At 44.8% G+C, this 17,686-nt stretch overlaps 1 protein-coding gene across 1 annotated transcript in view; it reads right to left on the minus strand.

Annotated features, from left to right (window-relative positions):
• The window catches only part of UBTD2 (ubiquitin domain containing 2), a 50,902-nt gene extending 36,441 nt beyond the window's left edge, over positions 1-14,461 (minus strand). The window contains exon 1 of the mRNA XM_052685127.1: positions 14,332-14,461. Within this exon, the coding sequence (XP_052541087.1) occupies positions 14,332-14,401 (70 nt within the window). The 5' untranslated portion in view covers positions 14,402-14,461. The remainder of the gene's footprint in view (positions 1-14,331) is intronic.
• Positions 14,462-17,686: the final 3,225 nt, after the last annotated feature.

The raw sequence follows: 17,686 nt of genomic DNA on the forward strand, positions 1-17,686 counted from the left end.
AGGCTCCAGTACAGTGAGATGGTGCCAGCCATCCTCCTGGCTCTGGTTTCCATGTGGAAACGTGGATCATGGAAGAAAGGTTAAAACATGCCAGGAATTGAGTTTTCATGGTAAAAATGATTTTCAATTACTACCTTAGAAGTAAAGGAGAGAAAACGTTACCCAGAATGGGAGGGTTTTGGGTCATCTTTCAGCCAATTATTCTTCTGTAATAACAATAAAGGTTTACTTTCCATACTGCCTTGCCACATAATTCAGAAGTAGCCAGAGTTTAATAATAACAATAATTGACCATTAGTTAGCACAACTACCTTTGAGTAAGCCCTCTTTTGGTGGTAAATGCAGAGAAATCCCTCTCTTTTGTGCACAGTGTGTATAATGAAGGATGGCAAAGCTAATAGCATATGATGTTAACGTGAAACAAACTCTGCTCAAGGGCTTGGGGTGGTTTGCTTGGTATTTTTTGTATTTTAGCAGAGGCCAAGTTGAACATGTTCTACTGGTTTAGTTACTTTTCACTGCTGATCAGATTAACACTGATAGAACTTACAGACTGGTCGGATATTGAGACATTCTGAAAGGCTATTTAACAGGTAAAGCTTCAGAACAACTCATAGGAGGTTTTGTTATCTAAAGCAGGACTTCTCTAGAATTGCACAAAGGGTATCGATGCTATTTTATGCTCTACATACCAATAATGCCCAAGCAACTTCAAAAGACCATGCTGCAAAATTCGTATCTACTTGTCAGTATTAGGCATATAAAACTCTGACAAAGATTTCCTACTTCCCAAGTACACCTTCTTGTAGGTGAAGTCTTCGGCCCTGAGGGTAAGGCATCATCAGACAGACGCCTCTTCTCCAACCTTTCCCCTTTCTTGATGAGAAAACACACTTAAGCTAAAAATAAGGATAAGAAATTTTGGCAGATAATGAGTATGAGAACATTGGTGAGAAGAGCTTCTTATTTGGGCCATTTGAAAACAAGCCATCTCCTGCAAAGTTCCATACATTCACTGCACAGGTACAACTCTTTTGTTTAGGTGAAGGCAATACTGAAAGCCTTGAGCAAAATGCTGCTTACAGAGGCTAAGGGAAGAACTCGCAGAACGACTGGCTGCAAGAACACTTTTGATTCACCCAGTTTGCTAATTGCTATGCTCTAATGAGCAAACTATGCACACAGAGCGCTGCTTCTGCGAAGCGGCAATCAGGGCACCCTGCACCCAGGGCCTGGCCGAGCAGGGACCCCGCTGCTGCCTCCCTGACACCAGCAATGTCATTGTAAACATGAAAGAAAGCCATTCACATCCCCCAGTGAATAGAACAAACACACAAAGAAACCATTTGAGTTTTCTTGCTTTTAAAAGCCTGTATCAAAACTAAGAACTAAAAACGTAAGGCTGGGATTGGAAGCCATCAATCCAGCACTGTTATCACAGCCAGCCCCCAGGCAAGGGGGTTTTTCCAACAGTAGTTTCTCTTTACTTCTTAGGCTGTATCTCTGGTTCAGAGAACTATGGCCAGCATCCAGGACCCTCCCTTTTCCAGCAATATTTAGGCACTATTAGCAACAGAGGCCATTAAGACAACCAGAAAAGCAGCAAGAAACAAAAGATTCCCTTGGTGTGGGAAGAGTAATCCTTGCTGGGTATGTCCATGGTGAGTACAAGCTACGTTGACACGGGTGGAGAAACCACCAGAAAGAATTTCTTATTCTTTTCATATTCTTTTCACACTAAACCTGAACCTGATTTCCTGCACTCTGAACAGACTTCTATTTTTACAACTGAGCTGCAATTCCCTTCCCCTGATCACGGCGTTTTCCTCTCAGCTGTCACAGAATAGCTTGTGCCTTCTGATTCATTTGGTAGGCACTGAGTTAAAAAAAAAAACAAACAAAAAAGGCCAATTTCTGGCTCATACAGCTCAAGGTATGCCTACTCCTAGATAGCAGATATTTGCTAGGATTAAGTTTTCTAAGCAGCTGTAATGAGCACGCCTTGCTGACATCACACGTTCCCTACTGCCCTCTAACACATCATTCAATAGAGAGTTATAAAAACAGTGAAAATAATATGAAATTTAGATTGTGTCAGGCATAACTATCTTTAATCCCATTCTCAAGGCAGGGTTCTCTTAAGCCTGCCAGCAGTCCTCAAAAGCAATGCAGAATATTCACTGCCCAGAACCATTTACTGAATCATCCTAAGACACATTTTGTAGAATAAAAACAGCATTTGCTCTTCTAATCGAAAACAGCCTGTTCATGTGGGCTCACTATTCAGCAATAAAATTGACTTTCATACATAACAGTCAGTACTCTTCTTAGAAAATAGCTGTTTTCCAAGAAACCATGTTCTTTATTTATTATCCTTCAGAATGAACAAGCGAATCTGCATTGGAACGCATCAAAACAAAACAACAGAAGAGGTGGGGCAATACCTAAATCTGACCTGCATGGAAGAGCACCGCCCGCTGGAGAAAATCCTTTATTGTCTCATTTTTTTAATAACAACAAAATACAGCATGAGAAAGAATGAAGGGTGGCTGTACTGAGCCACTAGAAGCACGCTTTATCAATGGGAGATGAATTCAGCTGGGAAATTTGGCAGGAAGAGCAATCAGATAGCGAGAGCATATTTGAGTAGGCAACCCTGGAAAAAGAGTTTAAGAGAAGATGAAGTTGGTCGGTAGCATTTCTTATAGGGAATATTCTGTTTGACACAGCACTGAATCAGAAAACACAGACACCTCTGCCAGCACTGTCATCTTGGACTTCGTACAACCTTGGTTCAAGCTGAAACATCATTACTTCTACACAAGCAAACAAACAAAAACTATTAATGGGTTTGCTTATCAGACAGCAGCTCTCACAGCATCCCTCTGCACGAAGGCTGTCAAAATACGTTAACAAGGCGAGGTGCCTGCAGGAACTGAACTGCCCCCACTGCCCCAAGTACCCATCGTGTTTTCATAACCAAAGCAGAGCTTCATGTTAATTACTGGCTCTCAGTAATACGTTTCCACCTCAAGATGGTAAAACACTACTGCTTCTTCCACAGTTCTACAGCATGCTTGTTTCCCTAAGCACAAACAACAGGAACAGAACAACAGCCCTGGGGCCTGGATTCGGGCAGTGACAGAGCCCTTCCATGTGCCACTGCTACTCCAGCACTGAGCAGCAGGACTCGGCAGGCTTAAGGGCCAGCTTCCCTTTGGGTTCACAAATTAACACACCACCAGACCTCTACTCCTCCGCTGTCTGGTGAATAATCCACACTTAACTGACTTATGTCAGATATGCTTGGAATTCCCCAATGGCAAAACTAAGCTGCACTCGCTATTTTAAAGTTAAACAGGGAATACAAATTCTTCCTACTTAAAATAAGGTTGCTTTGCCTTCCCCAGTGCTGGGCATTGACTCTCCAAACATCAGTAAAGTATTTCCCTTTTCAAGTTGCATAAAAAGCTCTGTTGGCCATTTAACCACAAGCTATGACTTCTCCCTCTTCTGAACTTAAAACCAGTTCCCAGAAAGTATGTTATTTGGAAGAATTAGGCACAACAGACTAGTAAGCCTCCGAGAAAGGGTATGAAACATCCCAGGAAGACAAACACAAAACTTGAGCTTCACCTCTGCTGACATCTCTCCGGACTTCAGTGAGGGAAGGCCCACATCGCCAACCGCTGCAGAAGTTAGCACTTCACACGAGGCTGCTCAGAGCACTGACTAATGGTAAGTAAGCCAGGTGACAACAGAAGCAAGATGGGAGGAAAAGGAATCAAAGAAAACCACTTTTAGTCAGACCGACTTGACCAAAAACTGGTACATGCAACCAGAAAATGCAGAAGTTGCCTCTAAGAAGACTGTTCAGGGCCATCTGAGTATGAACCCTCTGGGGCCAGTTCTGTTCCGTTGGTTCAATCTACCCCGTGTTCATTAGCTCGTCCAACACGGACTCTGTGTCTTTACTCACACAGTGTGATCCAGCACAGCTTCCCCAAAGAAATCAGCAGCAGAACAGAATCCAAGACAGCTCCACAAGGTCGCAGCAAGTCACGAAACACTGCAGTATTCCTGCTCACTGCAAATTAACTCAAAGGGTATTTGGAGTATTTTGATAAGGTTTTTTCCCCAGAAGAAATAAGCTTTTGTACAAAAGCTTTTGGAAACCTGTTTGGAGACATGGCATTAACTCTATAATGACCTCTCTGAGCTGCCTAGGCCATCGGCACCTCATCACAGTGTAGGAGCACCAGGTATGCTTTCAAAGGGTTCATGCCATCATGCCATTCAAATAAATTGTAAAGAATCTCAAAATAGTTAAGCTGTTTTGAAAGGTTTACAGAAAAATAAACTCTTTTCTATATTGTTCTTCTCACATTGAGAGAAAAACCAAGACTTTCAGAGCCTCTCCTGTGAGTTACAGTTGAAGAACTCGTGGGTTCCCTACGGCCCAAGGCCCCTCGTTTCAGTGCTCCTTTGAGATGCTGAACCACAACATCCCTGCTTGCCTGCTCTGACAGTGCTGCTCCTTGCTTCTCTCAGAGGGGAGACCAAAATTCTGAATTCCCTCTTGTTCCTTTCTGAAGACATTTTGCTGAGGCCAGAAACTGAGTCTGTAATACTTCTGGAGCTATTTCTGTGCCGTAATATCAATACAGCGGCTGGAATGCCTTGGATATGTACAATGAATGTGTTTGTTTCAGTTGTGTTAATGCAATGTTCCATCACTGTCTTAAGTACCATCAGCATGAGGCTATACAATACGTGACTGATTCAAAGCATGTGACTTCAATTGAGCAATGAAATTTCAATACACATGTGGTTTTCTGTTGGAACTCAAGCTGTTTTGGCACCAGAACTAGATTTAGATTTGGACAGGGATACAATGGAGATACACAGATGTGAAAAACTGATGTACAAATGAGCAAATAAGAGAACTTATCTCAAGTGATTATTTTAACTTGTCTAAGAGCAACAGCCAGTATTGATGAACACTTCACAGAACATAAGCCCTTAGTGAATAGCAAGCCATGTTCTTTTACTGTAATCTATAAGCATATAGTAAAGTAAAACAAAAATAAAAATAAAAATTATTTATGCATTTTATTGAGCCAAGTCATCAACATGTAACTCAAATCAGTTCCCACTCCCTAAAAAAAGTTTAAAGAGTGATTTGACAGCTTTCCCCTTCCCCAGCCCTGGATGCACCAGCCCCCAGCTGGGACCACAGTTCCCCACCTGTGGTGGGCGCTCAGAGCACAACACACGCAATGCAAAGCACAGCTTGCTGGCCCTCAGCAGCAGGGCGTTCTGCTCACGTCCCAAACACAACAGCACTAAAAGTAGCAGAAGGACAGTGAGAGAGAGGTGTGAAGGACTGGAGCGCGAAGCTTCGTCTCAAGCCATGTTTAACCACTGCTGCCACCAAACATAGCTTCCTCGAGAGTGCATCCAGCAAGTGTTAGTGAAATTGTTAGTCTAACCTCCACACAACGTTTATCATTTCCAAACCATTTACCTCGTTTTCCTCATTGCCATTCCCATTTCCAAACAGCTTATTTTCCTTTGCCTTCATCTCACAATTCATTCTGTGTTGCAGTTGTCCCATCCCTGGAGGTGGCCCAGGCCATGGATGGGCCCGGGGCAGCCTGAGCTGGAGGGGGGCAGCCAGCCCATGGCGGGGCATGGGACCGGGCCATCTTTGAGGTCCCTTCCAACCCAAGCCATTCTATAAGTCTACTGTAAGCATGTGAATTAGCCATTTTTCTTCACCTATTTACCTTTTCGCCAGATAGGCATTACTCTGCAGTTACCAATGGTCCACACTAGGCTCAGTTGCTCAAAAGCAGCACGTTGCCAAACAAAAATTGGCAGGAGGAAATGGCATTTGCCAGCTGCAGGTGCTATCCACTGTTTTGTAGGTACTCTTTTACAAAAAGACTGTATTTATCCCTACAGACAAGAAATCACAGGAGATGATAGTTCTATGGCAGAAAAATAAAGCAACAAAGTAAATGCCACGAGAGATTCTTCTCATGAATCTGGAGTGCCCTTGATCACAGCGTGAGAGCAGAAATTGAGTTCCACAACTGAATTTTAAAAATACAAAGGTAGCAAGCTTCCAGCCCCGAACTATTGTGCTCTGCTTCTGATGCAATTTCAGACCCTATGAGTATTCTCAAAGAACACGCATCTCTAATGAGAAAAAGGTGAAAAATGCCTTCCTACATTACGGGTTCTCTGCACTACACAAATTATTTACAGTTGTGACATTTACTTGAGATTACAAATTGAAAATGTTAATAATTATGAGCAATATTTTAGTTACTTATAGAAAAAAATGTCAATAATGGGAGATGGAACATACACTAAGAGTAAACACTCTCTACGAAACATGAAATGAAATATGCATTGTACAGCATTACACCGTACATTTCCAAATGCTTTAGCCTGTAATCTTTTTCTCCATGGCAGCACCTGTTCTCATTTAAAACCACTGAAGTACTAAAAACACTGAAGTACTGCCATTTGTAAAGGGCCTCTTCTTTCAAGTTTGAGAATGTGGGAAAATCACATGATGGCTCACGCAGAAACTCCCAGCCCCTCTCCTTTCTACCTCGTTTCAGCACAAGGATGCCTATATGCACATATGCACGTATACACATATGCACACATAAGCACACATCTGAGCTTCTCCTGAAGAAATGATTCTTCCCTTTTAAACTGTTCCCATCTCCTCCCACAAATGGCTTCCAAGCAATGCTTTGAGTTTTTCCTGTTAAATCACATTCATTGAGTACGTGGGAAGGGAAAAGAAAAGGACATGAGGAAAAAGAAGAATGGGGGAGCTGAAAAAGTAGTCTAATAAGCAAGAATAGCCTCCCCCAACTCCACCTGTATTTGTACTTCACATAGTTTTCAAATGCTGCACGTTAGCTTCCAAGGGGTCAAATGGATGCAAATTCATTAACGGCATGTATTAGGTGCTTCTGCACTTCTTACCTGCACAGTCTGCAGTTGCTCTGTTTCTCTCAATACTGTAGAGCCTCGGGATGACAGGCTGCTTATGTCATTTCAAATATTTAAGGTAGCCTAAGAGATACCAGCACCACTCAGCATTTAGAACAGAGCTTTTAGTTCACTTCAAAAGGTAGGAAACAGATTAAAATCCTCTTACACGGTTTGCACTGCTCTGCCTTCGGCCATTGCTCACTCGCACAGCCCTAACCCAAGCCTGCAAGGAGAGAGAGCTGCTGCCAGCTGACATCTGGGAGATCAGCCCAGGGTCAGCAAAGGCAGAAATGCAAAATTCAGGATCTGGCTGAACCTTAAACCACATCAGACATCCCTGCATATTTTACTGCAAGCAGGTCAAGACAGTAAAATATCCAGTTACACGCGATGTTAGAGGTGTTTTCCATTAACTGTACAAGCAAGTTAACTGTACGAGTAACACAAGCTGGTAGCTTTTGGATGTGTCATTTGTGCTGCTTCTGCCCATCTCTGATAAACCAGTATGAAGCACTGAATTCAATTCTGCACTTCTCACACCAGAAATGCAATCACACTGTGAGGGAAAAACTATTTTTCTTTAAAGTAAACAAACAAACCTTTGCTTCTTTTGCATCTCAAGCAGTGGAACATTTGTGTTCCTTCAAATCTTAGGTTTCAGCCAGACAACATATATGCAGCAGATTAAGTTGTAACTGGAAACCCCAAGGTGCAAGTAAAGCTGTTCTCCAACAGCCAGAAACCAGGTTACTGACTTTACCTTTTTTATTTTTCCTTCTGCTCTGCATGCTTCACAGAAAGGGTCAGTTTGCTGAAGCCAGATCTCCAAGCCCTGCCTTGTTCCCATACCATATAATGACCATTCCAGTCCTTATACTGGTCCCCAATGGAGGGCAACGGGGGCCGTGGCACTGCTGCTGCAGGGCAATGCAAACACCCAAGGCTTAGCATCACTGTGAGTAAATAGAGACCATGTGTTGTCAGTAAACAGAGCACAGAGAGGACTGAGAGCCCAACGTGTGCACACACACTGCTCGCATTGCCCGGCACCCACACAAGGTCAGCCACCTTCCAGCACCCCAAACTGGGGAGTCATCAAGCTCATCCTGCTCGCTGCGTGCATACTATGAATAAGATGATGAGAACTGTCTAAATGGAATAGCTTTTAAAACTAGATACAGGAACATGTAGAAAAAAAGGCTTATTTTCATAATGTGCCTTTAAGACCAATAGGGCTTCTAGCTGGAAGAAGAAAAAACAAACGTCCATGAACTACACCCTAAGCACCTGCACATGAAAGCAAACCAGTGGCTCCTGCCTTTAGGCTGACACTTGCCAGACATGCACCCAACTGATGCCACATGGTCTTCCTTCCAGCTGCAGGACTTCCAGCTGGAAAGGCTCTCGTCCTTCCCTTCCAGGAGCAGGGATGCCACTGACACTGAAAAAGCAAAGCTTCCTGCTGCACACCCAGCTGTACTTTTCAGTTAGACTCTCATGGACTATCCCCAGCACAAATGGAAACAACCCACTGCATTTTCCTCCAGAGCACTTCTTTGGAAAGCCACAAAGCACAGTAGCATTCATGTTGGTACCTGCAGCAGAGGATGGCCACACCACAGCAGCCAAGCTCAAAGTCACAGCAGTGTGATGGGAAAGAACTGGGAGGATCATGAGGTACCAGGTCAGTACCTACCTGCCCAGAAGGCCAAGAAATCATCCATCGCTGTAGCATGCACAAGCAAAATTTGCAAACTTACATATATTTTACAAGATTATGTATGTATAACATTAAGAAAAAGCAAATCTACAGAAGTCTAAGAGGAAAAAGAAAATAAAGCGTAAGAACTTGCTTCAGTGGAGCCTGAATTTTACGTGAAGGAGATGCTGCTACTGGTTACTAGCAGGTAACAACTGCCTAAAAACCCTAAGTGACATATAAGTATTTGACTTCAGGACAGAGCAAAAGTGCTTCTTATTTCACACCCTCCAAGCAAAGGACTGTGATACTTAACCAAAGGAATAGCTGCACTGATTGCTGGAACATCAACATCTGGTCCAAAGTTCTCCAGAATCAGAATTAATCTATTTTTAAAAGCTAGGCAATCAGAGTACCTGTGGCTTCCTTCATCCTTCCTGGTACTTGCAAAAGGACCTGCAGGAATGGCTAGGACCTAACTGCAAGGCAGATCTTTATTTCTGGCTTCAATTGTATTATAACTCGTGACTCATAAATTGTATTGTTCAACATTCATATGAAAAATAATAGCTATCATTTTATCCCGCTGCAATAAGAGGGGATTACTGATTTTATTTTTTAGAGTTTATTCAAACAGGCAATGAATAACATGTTTTCATTTATCAAAAATCTCCAAAGCACAAAGAATTCAATTTATTATATTTAATATTCAGCTATTTCAACACCGAAATCCCAAGCAGAGAAATTAAAACAAATTGCTTCATCTAGAAACCAAACAAACAATTACACAAAGGAACAATGCCAAAAAGGAAACAGAACAGCTGCATTAGTCAGCCCTTATTAGCAGTAAAAACAATACCTTACTTCATTTTCTAAGAGCTATTTGTTAACACCTGAAAAACAAAGCCTACGAGGTTACAAATGGTATCAAAGTGATCCTCAGGTGCTGGCTGTGCCAAACTGCACATCCCACTGAACCCAAACAGGCTGAGGGTGCCCAGCCATTAGAAAACCAAGTCATTCATTAATGGCTTTTATTAAAATGCCCTGATTAAAACCACATGTACTGTTGTGGAAATCACGAGAGACTTACAGTGAGAACCATACTAAGCCTTCTTATTCCATTTTGAAACAAAAAAACACAGTAGGATGTGACGCTCAATGCTTGTTCCGAATTTAGCATTACAGTTGCAAAACAGCACCTTATCTTAGGGCTGCACTATAAAACAGCAGGAACAACCTGAAGTCCCAAACAACCTGTTTCACACAACACCACAATCCCAGGAAGGTGCTATGAACTGGCACACACTATCCATGGCTTGCAGTCAACTGCTAAACCACTGCAAAATGCAGTCTGGGAGATTCTTTGTATGCTGACATATGGGGTATGCACCAAATGCTATTAACTGCTCAGTCATAAGATCCTTGTTTAAAAGCCCTGTGCTAGCTGTGCATGGGCCTACTGTATTAGTGCAATTGTGAGCAACAAATCTGACTACTTAATATGCAAATTCCCTTGGTCAGCCTTCCATAGAAGCACCATGAAAGCAGTTATTGTAACTCCAGATCAGACATGTGATATACAGCACGATGCCACTCAGCTGAAGATATTTCAGAAACCGTGGTCCAGCCAGTGAAAGCAGAGGTCAAGCCTGGCATGTGGCTTGCTAGAACTTAACGAAGCATCAGCACTGTACCAAATATTGCAGAAATAATTGATACTTTTCACACATTCTGGTGCGGCAGTCAGATGTGCAGCCCTATTCCCGCTTGCTGCCATTATCACTGCTGGGTGATAGGGGCAGCAGTAAAGAAGACAAATTTCAAACAGAATCATCGTCTTACCTAACAAAGCAGACGATAAGAGCTCCAACAGGCAGCTCGCATCCCGACAAGGAGAGCACAGCAGCAATCAGACAGCCACAGCCGAGAGACTTAATCTGTAATGACTTGTCATGCCAGCACGTCAGGACATCACATTTCTTGCCCTGTGTTACTCTCCACAGATAACTCTCTCTGAACTTCGGGAAGTAAGACAAAGTAATTTGCAACTAGGAACAGACGTGAGAGTTTACCGGAAGAAAATGAATGGATTCGTTTTTCTTTCACAACCTTTCCCATCCTCCTCTCCAAGAAAAGGAAAAGAAATAAGAACCCTCTGAAGAGGACTTGCACGTGGGAATGCAAATTTTCTGGTTCATGCCAAACCAAACTTAACTTGATAAGCTGTCAGAGCATACTTGGAAACACAACGTAGAGCTCTCCAGCAGTTAACTCCAAACCCAATGCTTCAAAGCTTTTCTGAACAGATATCTGAGGTCATCACACAAGCTGCACGCAGCCAGAGAGCAGCTCTTTCTCCCCCGATTTCCCCGTTCGGCAGAAATTCCGTCACCTTTGACAAGGCACAGCAAGAGGAGATTTGTTGCTTGGCTCCTGAAAGCTTGGAATGTCTGACAGGAGACAGCTGAGCTAAAGCAATGGGAAAAAACATCTGTGTGTACAATCATCTCCCATTGTTCTTTTTATCTGCTTTAAAGAGTCACCAATAAATCCACCTCATCATCCAGGACGTTCACAACACCACGCAGCTCTGCTGGACAATAATGCCCCAAGCTTTAGACAGGATTTTTTTTTTTTCTAAATACAACAAAACTATTCTATCAAAATGAAAACCCACTAAAAAGAGCAGTGATAATGAAACAAGTGGTATCAAGCCGAAAAAACCATTTCATCTCCAGCAGGATGGGCAGAGCAGCATGTTTAATTCTTGCTAAGTGACAGACTCCTCCTGCTTTGGTCAATGGGAACAGATCACACAGTAAGCTGTACACACACATACGAGCTGGTACATTTGATTAGCTTGTTCTTACGCTCAGAGACACACCTAAGTACATTAAATAGTTCTCTGGATAAATGCAAGCATCTCTCTGACCTTTCCAATGGGAAAAGAGAAAGGAACCGCACACAGTCAGGGCACTGTCAGCTTTGCTGAGCAGCAGGGAAATAACTGGAAGTGCGGTGACTGACAAAAGCTCGGAGGACAATACAGGGATGTGACAAATTCTGATTTTAATTCCAGTGATATCATCTAGCAGGATTTCATCAGCTCTTCACTGCACTGTAATAGATTGAGGCTGGTATGAATTAGACTTGAGATCCGGCTCCCGCTTTTATGCAACATCAAGCACTGCTGTTACTATCTAATCAATCTCATGACTGCTTGCCATTCTTTAAGAAACTCTCCTGTTCTGAGGAAAAAAAACAAACCTCCTCCAAAGTAAGTCTATCAGCGGCAACATTCTGGCTGGAACTGGAACGTTTCTATTCTAAAACATCTTCCTAAGATTTATAAAATGAGGCAGCCCTGCTGATTGACAGCAATTTGAAAGTGATTACACTTGAGTTGGTCACAAAACAGCAGTTGGAGGAAGTAAGCCCTGTTATCAGGATGAGCAGGCTGCTGTTCTGTCCAGGAAGGGCTCAAAAATGACACTCACTTGGGACTTGAGCTGGTTTGTTTTCTGATGCCTTAAGACAAAAGGTTCCTCCGGAGATCAAGTCAGATTTCATTCTCAGCATGTGCACACTTTCAGAATTCGTAACCCTAAGGATTAGCAAAGGCAGGACTTCAGCGCCTTGGGAGTTAAATGTAACAGAAGAGGTACTGAAGTTCTTGCCTCTTCACCTATATCCCCACCTCCCCTCTTTTGTTTTGGAGAAGCAGAACAGATACGCAGCCTTACAGAACAGCCTATCACGCACTGCAGCTCATTGTTTAAGACAGTCCTAAGAAGCACATAATTCAACCGAAATTACATCACTTCTCACTTCAGCAAGACAACCTTAAGGAACATTATCCTCAGAGCATGAATCAACACGAGCCAGCTGACATGCATTCTGCATCTCACAATCTTGAGGAATCCAGCTGCAGTTCTGATGCACCAAGCACAGTGGGTTATTAACCCAAAGGCTGCAGCGTGTCATGCCATGTATGGTGTTTGCAGGAACGTGCTCCAACTAAGTCTTCTTGGGACAGCAATCTTTACACAACTTGGATGGAAATCACGTACCTCTGCACTGCTACAAGCACGTAAGAAAGCAGCATTACTATTTTACAACATCTGCCAAATGCTGATAATAATTATTTTTCCCCTATCTCATTCATTGGACATCAGAGGCAAGATAAGAGTAAGGAAATTAAACCACAGCTATTTCTGTGACACAATCTTACCTCATAACACCTGCCTCGAAAAACTGCCAACACAGCCTTCTGATGGCTTTTTTTTTTTTGTCAAGATTTTAGAGGATGTGAAGATTTCCACTGTTCTTTTTCCTTGACTTCCATGTCCCTGACTCAGTTTTCCATTTCTTACTGGCTGATAAATTTCCTTAGCACTGGACACAGCTTTTAAGAATAACTTTTTTAAAAAATAGACGCAAAGAGCAAGGAAGACTTGTACCAGACAAAGCTATGCAATTTCCTTTAATGAAAATGATGTGATTAAATCCCACACAGCTGGACTTCCTGGTATTTCTGTAAACTATGTACCTGACATTAATCAGCAGGTGGCCGCTTCAGATGTAACTGTACAAACTGCATTTTTTTGTATATATATTATGGAATGATGGTAAAGTCACTGATGTGACACAACACCAACCAGCTGGGCTGCCTGAAGTGAAACCAAACCAATAAATAACACTCTGCAAGGCAAGGGGGAAGATGCAGATCTAGGTCAGCAGTTTTCAGCCTGGAATCCGTGGCCCCTGTACGTGCAAGGACGACCGATACACCGACTGTAGTGCTGGTAGGCTGACTTTAAACGACCGCTCAGCACATACAGCTCTGCTGGAGAACATCAGGGGTCCACAAACCTCAGATTGAAAAGGCAATCAGTCAGACGTTTAGGTGGAGGGAAGCACAAGGGCTGAGGCACTCACACCGCAGCAGTGTTTGCACAAAGGAGGTGCACACGCTTCCACACAGCGAGAGCACACCGCTCCAGCTTCTGAAGTCATTGGAAGCTGACTGTTAGCAAGGGTGAGCCAGGCTAGAAGAAAGCATCCATCTTTCTCGGAGAGAATAAAGAGAGAAAAAAATAAAAAGCGAGAGAAAAGAGCCCAACCCACGGCAGCGCCAGGACCTGAGTTATCTGAAGAATTGTTTTCCACGCACCACAAGGAGCCGAACCCAAAGAAAACAAAGTTCCGGAGCCCCGGGAAGGCCGCTGCCCCGCCGCCGTGCTCTGCAGGAGCGCTGCGGGCGGGGAGAGCAGCAGAGCCCCCAGCCGGGATCCGACCGCGAAGCACCGCGGGGCGCACACGCGCCCGGCCGGCCCCCCGGCTCCGGCCCCTTCCCAGCGAAAGGGGGGAGACCCTCCAGGGGCCGAAGGCTCGGAGCACGCCCGCACATCGCTCCGGGAAAGTTGCGGCCCGGGCGGCAGCCCCGCGGCCGGGCGCGGCGTGGGGAAGGCGGGCGCGGAGCGGCGCGGTCCCCCCGCCTGGCCCCGGCTCCTCGGCAGGCCCCGGCCCGCAGCGCCCGCCCGCCGGGGGTCCCCGCGCCGAGCCGGGGGCAACCCGCCCGTCCGCCCGCCCCGCGGCCCGGCGCTCACCTCCGGTGCCGTCCGAGTTCTCGTTGAGGCTGCCCGAGGAGTCGTGGTGGGAGCCCACACACCCGCCCATGGGGCCCGCCCGGCCCGCAGACCCGCCGCCGAGCCGCCCCCCCACCCCCCTCCCCCTGCAGCCGAGCTCCGCGGCCGGCCGGGCAGGCGCGATGGCTGCGGAGCCGCCTCCTCGCTCCGCAACGCCGCCCCCGGGGCGCGGCCTGCTCCCTGCGCGCGGCTCCGCCCGCGGTCCGCCCCGGCCGCGCGCCCGGGCGGGATCGGCGCTCCGCCTGGCCTGGCCGTAGGCCGCGGGTGGCCGCGGGCCGGCCGGGTCTCGTGGTGTGTGCGGCTCCGCTCCGCTGCGACGCGGGCGGGCCCGGGCCCGGGAGCGGAGTGCGGGCAGCGGGCGGCCCGGTTTGTTTGGTTTTCCCGGCTTGGCGGTCTTGGGGCTTTCCCTTTGCATTTGTTGATTTATTTTCCCCTGCGTTCTTTATGTTTGCGTACGAAAAGAAGGTACACACGCGCTCAGATAAATCCATATCCTGCTAATAGTACAAACACCCCTGTGCTAACAGCGTGTCAGTTTGAATTAGAAACAAAACTAAGCAAAATCACTGCCTCTTGGTCAGTCGGCACTCGGCCTTCAGACCTCTGAGAGGAAAAGTTGTGCGCTTCATGCGTACAGAGCTTACAGATCTGTATGTAAACGTATTTCAGTGTCTAGAGGGGGGCTGTAAGAAGGGGACAGATGCTTTAATCTGTTGTGACAGGACAGGAGAAAATGTTTTGAATTAAAAGAAGGGAGATTTCAGTTGGAAATAAGGAAGAAGTTCTTTATGATAATGGCAGCCAGGCACAGCGCAGGTTGTCCAGAGGTGGCGGTGCTTCATCCCTGCAGGCACCTGAGGTCAGACTGGAGGGGCTCTGAGCACTGATGGAGCTGTGGTGTCCCTGTTTGTAGCAGGGAATTGGACCAGATGGCCTTTAATGGTCCCTTCCAACTCAAACCGTTCTATGATCCTTTATCACTCCAGCAGCAGTCTTGCTGCGGGCTTGGGGAATTAGAGTGTGTGTGCTGCAGATGTACAGGTGCTCTTTGGAATGACTAGCAGTAAGTCAGAGCATTGAAAAGTGAAAGCAGTACAAAAAGTAAAACTTGGTGACAAACTGAGCTTTGGGTTCCCTGCACATTCTGCTGCATACAGCATCTTAATGTTCCTATACACAGAACAGCAGAAAGCAGAACTGAAGCTCAAAGTATTTTACCTACTAAAAGATGGCTTTTGCAAATGTATTTTTTAGAATTAAAATACAGTCTCTGTTCATAAAGCTCACAGGCATCACAATGAGAGCAACACATGGACAACTCCATTTCTACCATTAATTTTCACATGTATTCTTCATACTGGAAGACCAGCCAGCTTTTGGGAAGGCACTTGTGTCATTAATTAAAATCTCAAATGTATGAGATAAACTGAGTGCAAAATGCTGAGCGCTTCATTGAGAACAAAAAGACGTAGAGTTGGCCTCCTTTATGGGTCTGAGTAGGAATGTTAAGAATTGTAAAGCATGTGGGGAAAGATTATTACATCTGCCTTTGTATGCACTAATTGCAAAAGGAAAAATTCCTTTTCTGTGCAGAACTTTAAACCAGAGAGAGAAAACACAATGCTCAGTTGTTTGAGCCGTAATACACTGGACACATTTTTATTTTTTAAATTTTGGATTGAATGTCATTTGTTAGAAAATGTAGAAATAGACAAGAAAATTAAGGATGTTTGAAATTTTAAATGAGATTAGGTGTTGGTGTGTGCATATCACCACAAAAGTATGGTAACTGTCTGGAGGGAGGTCATGGGCTGTGGTGAGGTTCTCAGGGTACACAGTGGGAGGCACTGGATATCATCCTGCCCTGAGATCCCAAACTCCTGTTGGTGTGCTGAGGGGTTAACTAACATGTGGCTGCTCCATAGCAGGGCGGCTGCAGGACAGCCAGCCGGCGTGGGAAAGTGTTGCCCTGACGCAGCAGAACACTGCAACAATTCACTGACACACAGTGCTCTGAATGGTTGGTGCTGAACTTTGTCATTAACTGCCTTGTTCTCACACACTCGCTGTATGTAGTCTGTATGTGTGTATTAGTGTGTATGTAAACATTAGCCAAAGTCGGTATTTACTGTCTGACCCCAAGATCTGGATGCACTTGTAATGTACCAATAAAGTGCAGAAGGCAAGTGAAGACTTCTTCCATACAGATGATCTGTTTTACATAATACAGTCCTTCTCAAAGCGTGTTTCACAAGAAGCAAGGACTGAGCTTTGCAATCAAAGGTCCTGCACTCTAATCTTGGCTCTGCCCTAGATACCCACTGTGGCCTTGGACAAATCGCATAACCTCAGTTGCTCTATTTCTGTCAGTAGATTAATGTTTGTCTACCTATCTCCTGGGGTATGGTTAGGATTAATTAATTCTTACTCTTCATTACTTGCTAACTGCTGCAATGTGTGGGATGTAAAACACTTTGAAGATCAGAAATGCCATTTCACAAATTAAATGGGGTAATGAATCGACTATTCCATACAGGTGCAGTGACCCTATATGGTTGGAAATTATTCCTTGTGGTTGTAAACCCTACAGTGCTAATGGCTACAGAGTTTTCTCTTGGTACAAGATGCTGCTGTGCTGTCTGTTGTTCCAGGAGGGTCAGAGTGATGGGACGCCTGGCCCATGGAACGAGGCATAGGAAAAGCCTTAAGTGGATCCACATTTCTATTGCCTGGGTTATTTCCTATACATTCCTACATACTAAAACATTCGGTATGCTTCACCCAGCTTTGTCTCCAACTGGGATCTTACTGTTTTCTTGCAGTCAATGGTGGTGGTTTTCGCTGTCACATGATGACACAGTGTGATAAATCCCTGTTCTCTGATGAGTCATCTTTGCGTGGGAACAAGCATGAGATGCCGACAAATTGCACCAGTGCTGAAACTTCTGTCTCAGGCATCAACATTTTGATTTTTATCCTTGCTACCCAGGACTGTAGTATCAAAGTCTTATCACTGTAAGTGAAAGTCTGCCCAGCTCTCTTTCATCTTCCTTTGACAGATGGGAAAGGAAGACACCAAGATGAGGTTATTTGCCAAAAGTCCCACAGGAAGCAGAAGCAGGAAAGAACTGTTGAGTCCAATCAGTGTGTGATGCTGAGCTCATCTTCCTCCTCAGAGAGCCTGAAGAAATTTAGCAAATTGCGATTTTCAGATTTACTTCCACATGACTCTCTTCCTGAAAGCTAATGAGGCTGTAGCCTCGATCTCAAAGGCAACATGATCAAGGCTTCCCCTGCCCCCCATACGGTGCACAGC

This window comes from Tympanuchus pallidicinctus, unplaced genomic scaffold, assembly GCF_026119805.1.
Source record: "Tympanuchus pallidicinctus isolate F22 unplaced genomic scaffold, pur_lepc_1.0 scaffold21, whole genome shotgun sequence".
In the NCBI taxonomy this organism is placed as follows: Eukaryota; Metazoa; Chordata; class Aves; order Galliformes; family Phasianidae; genus Tympanuchus; species Tympanuchus pallidicinctus.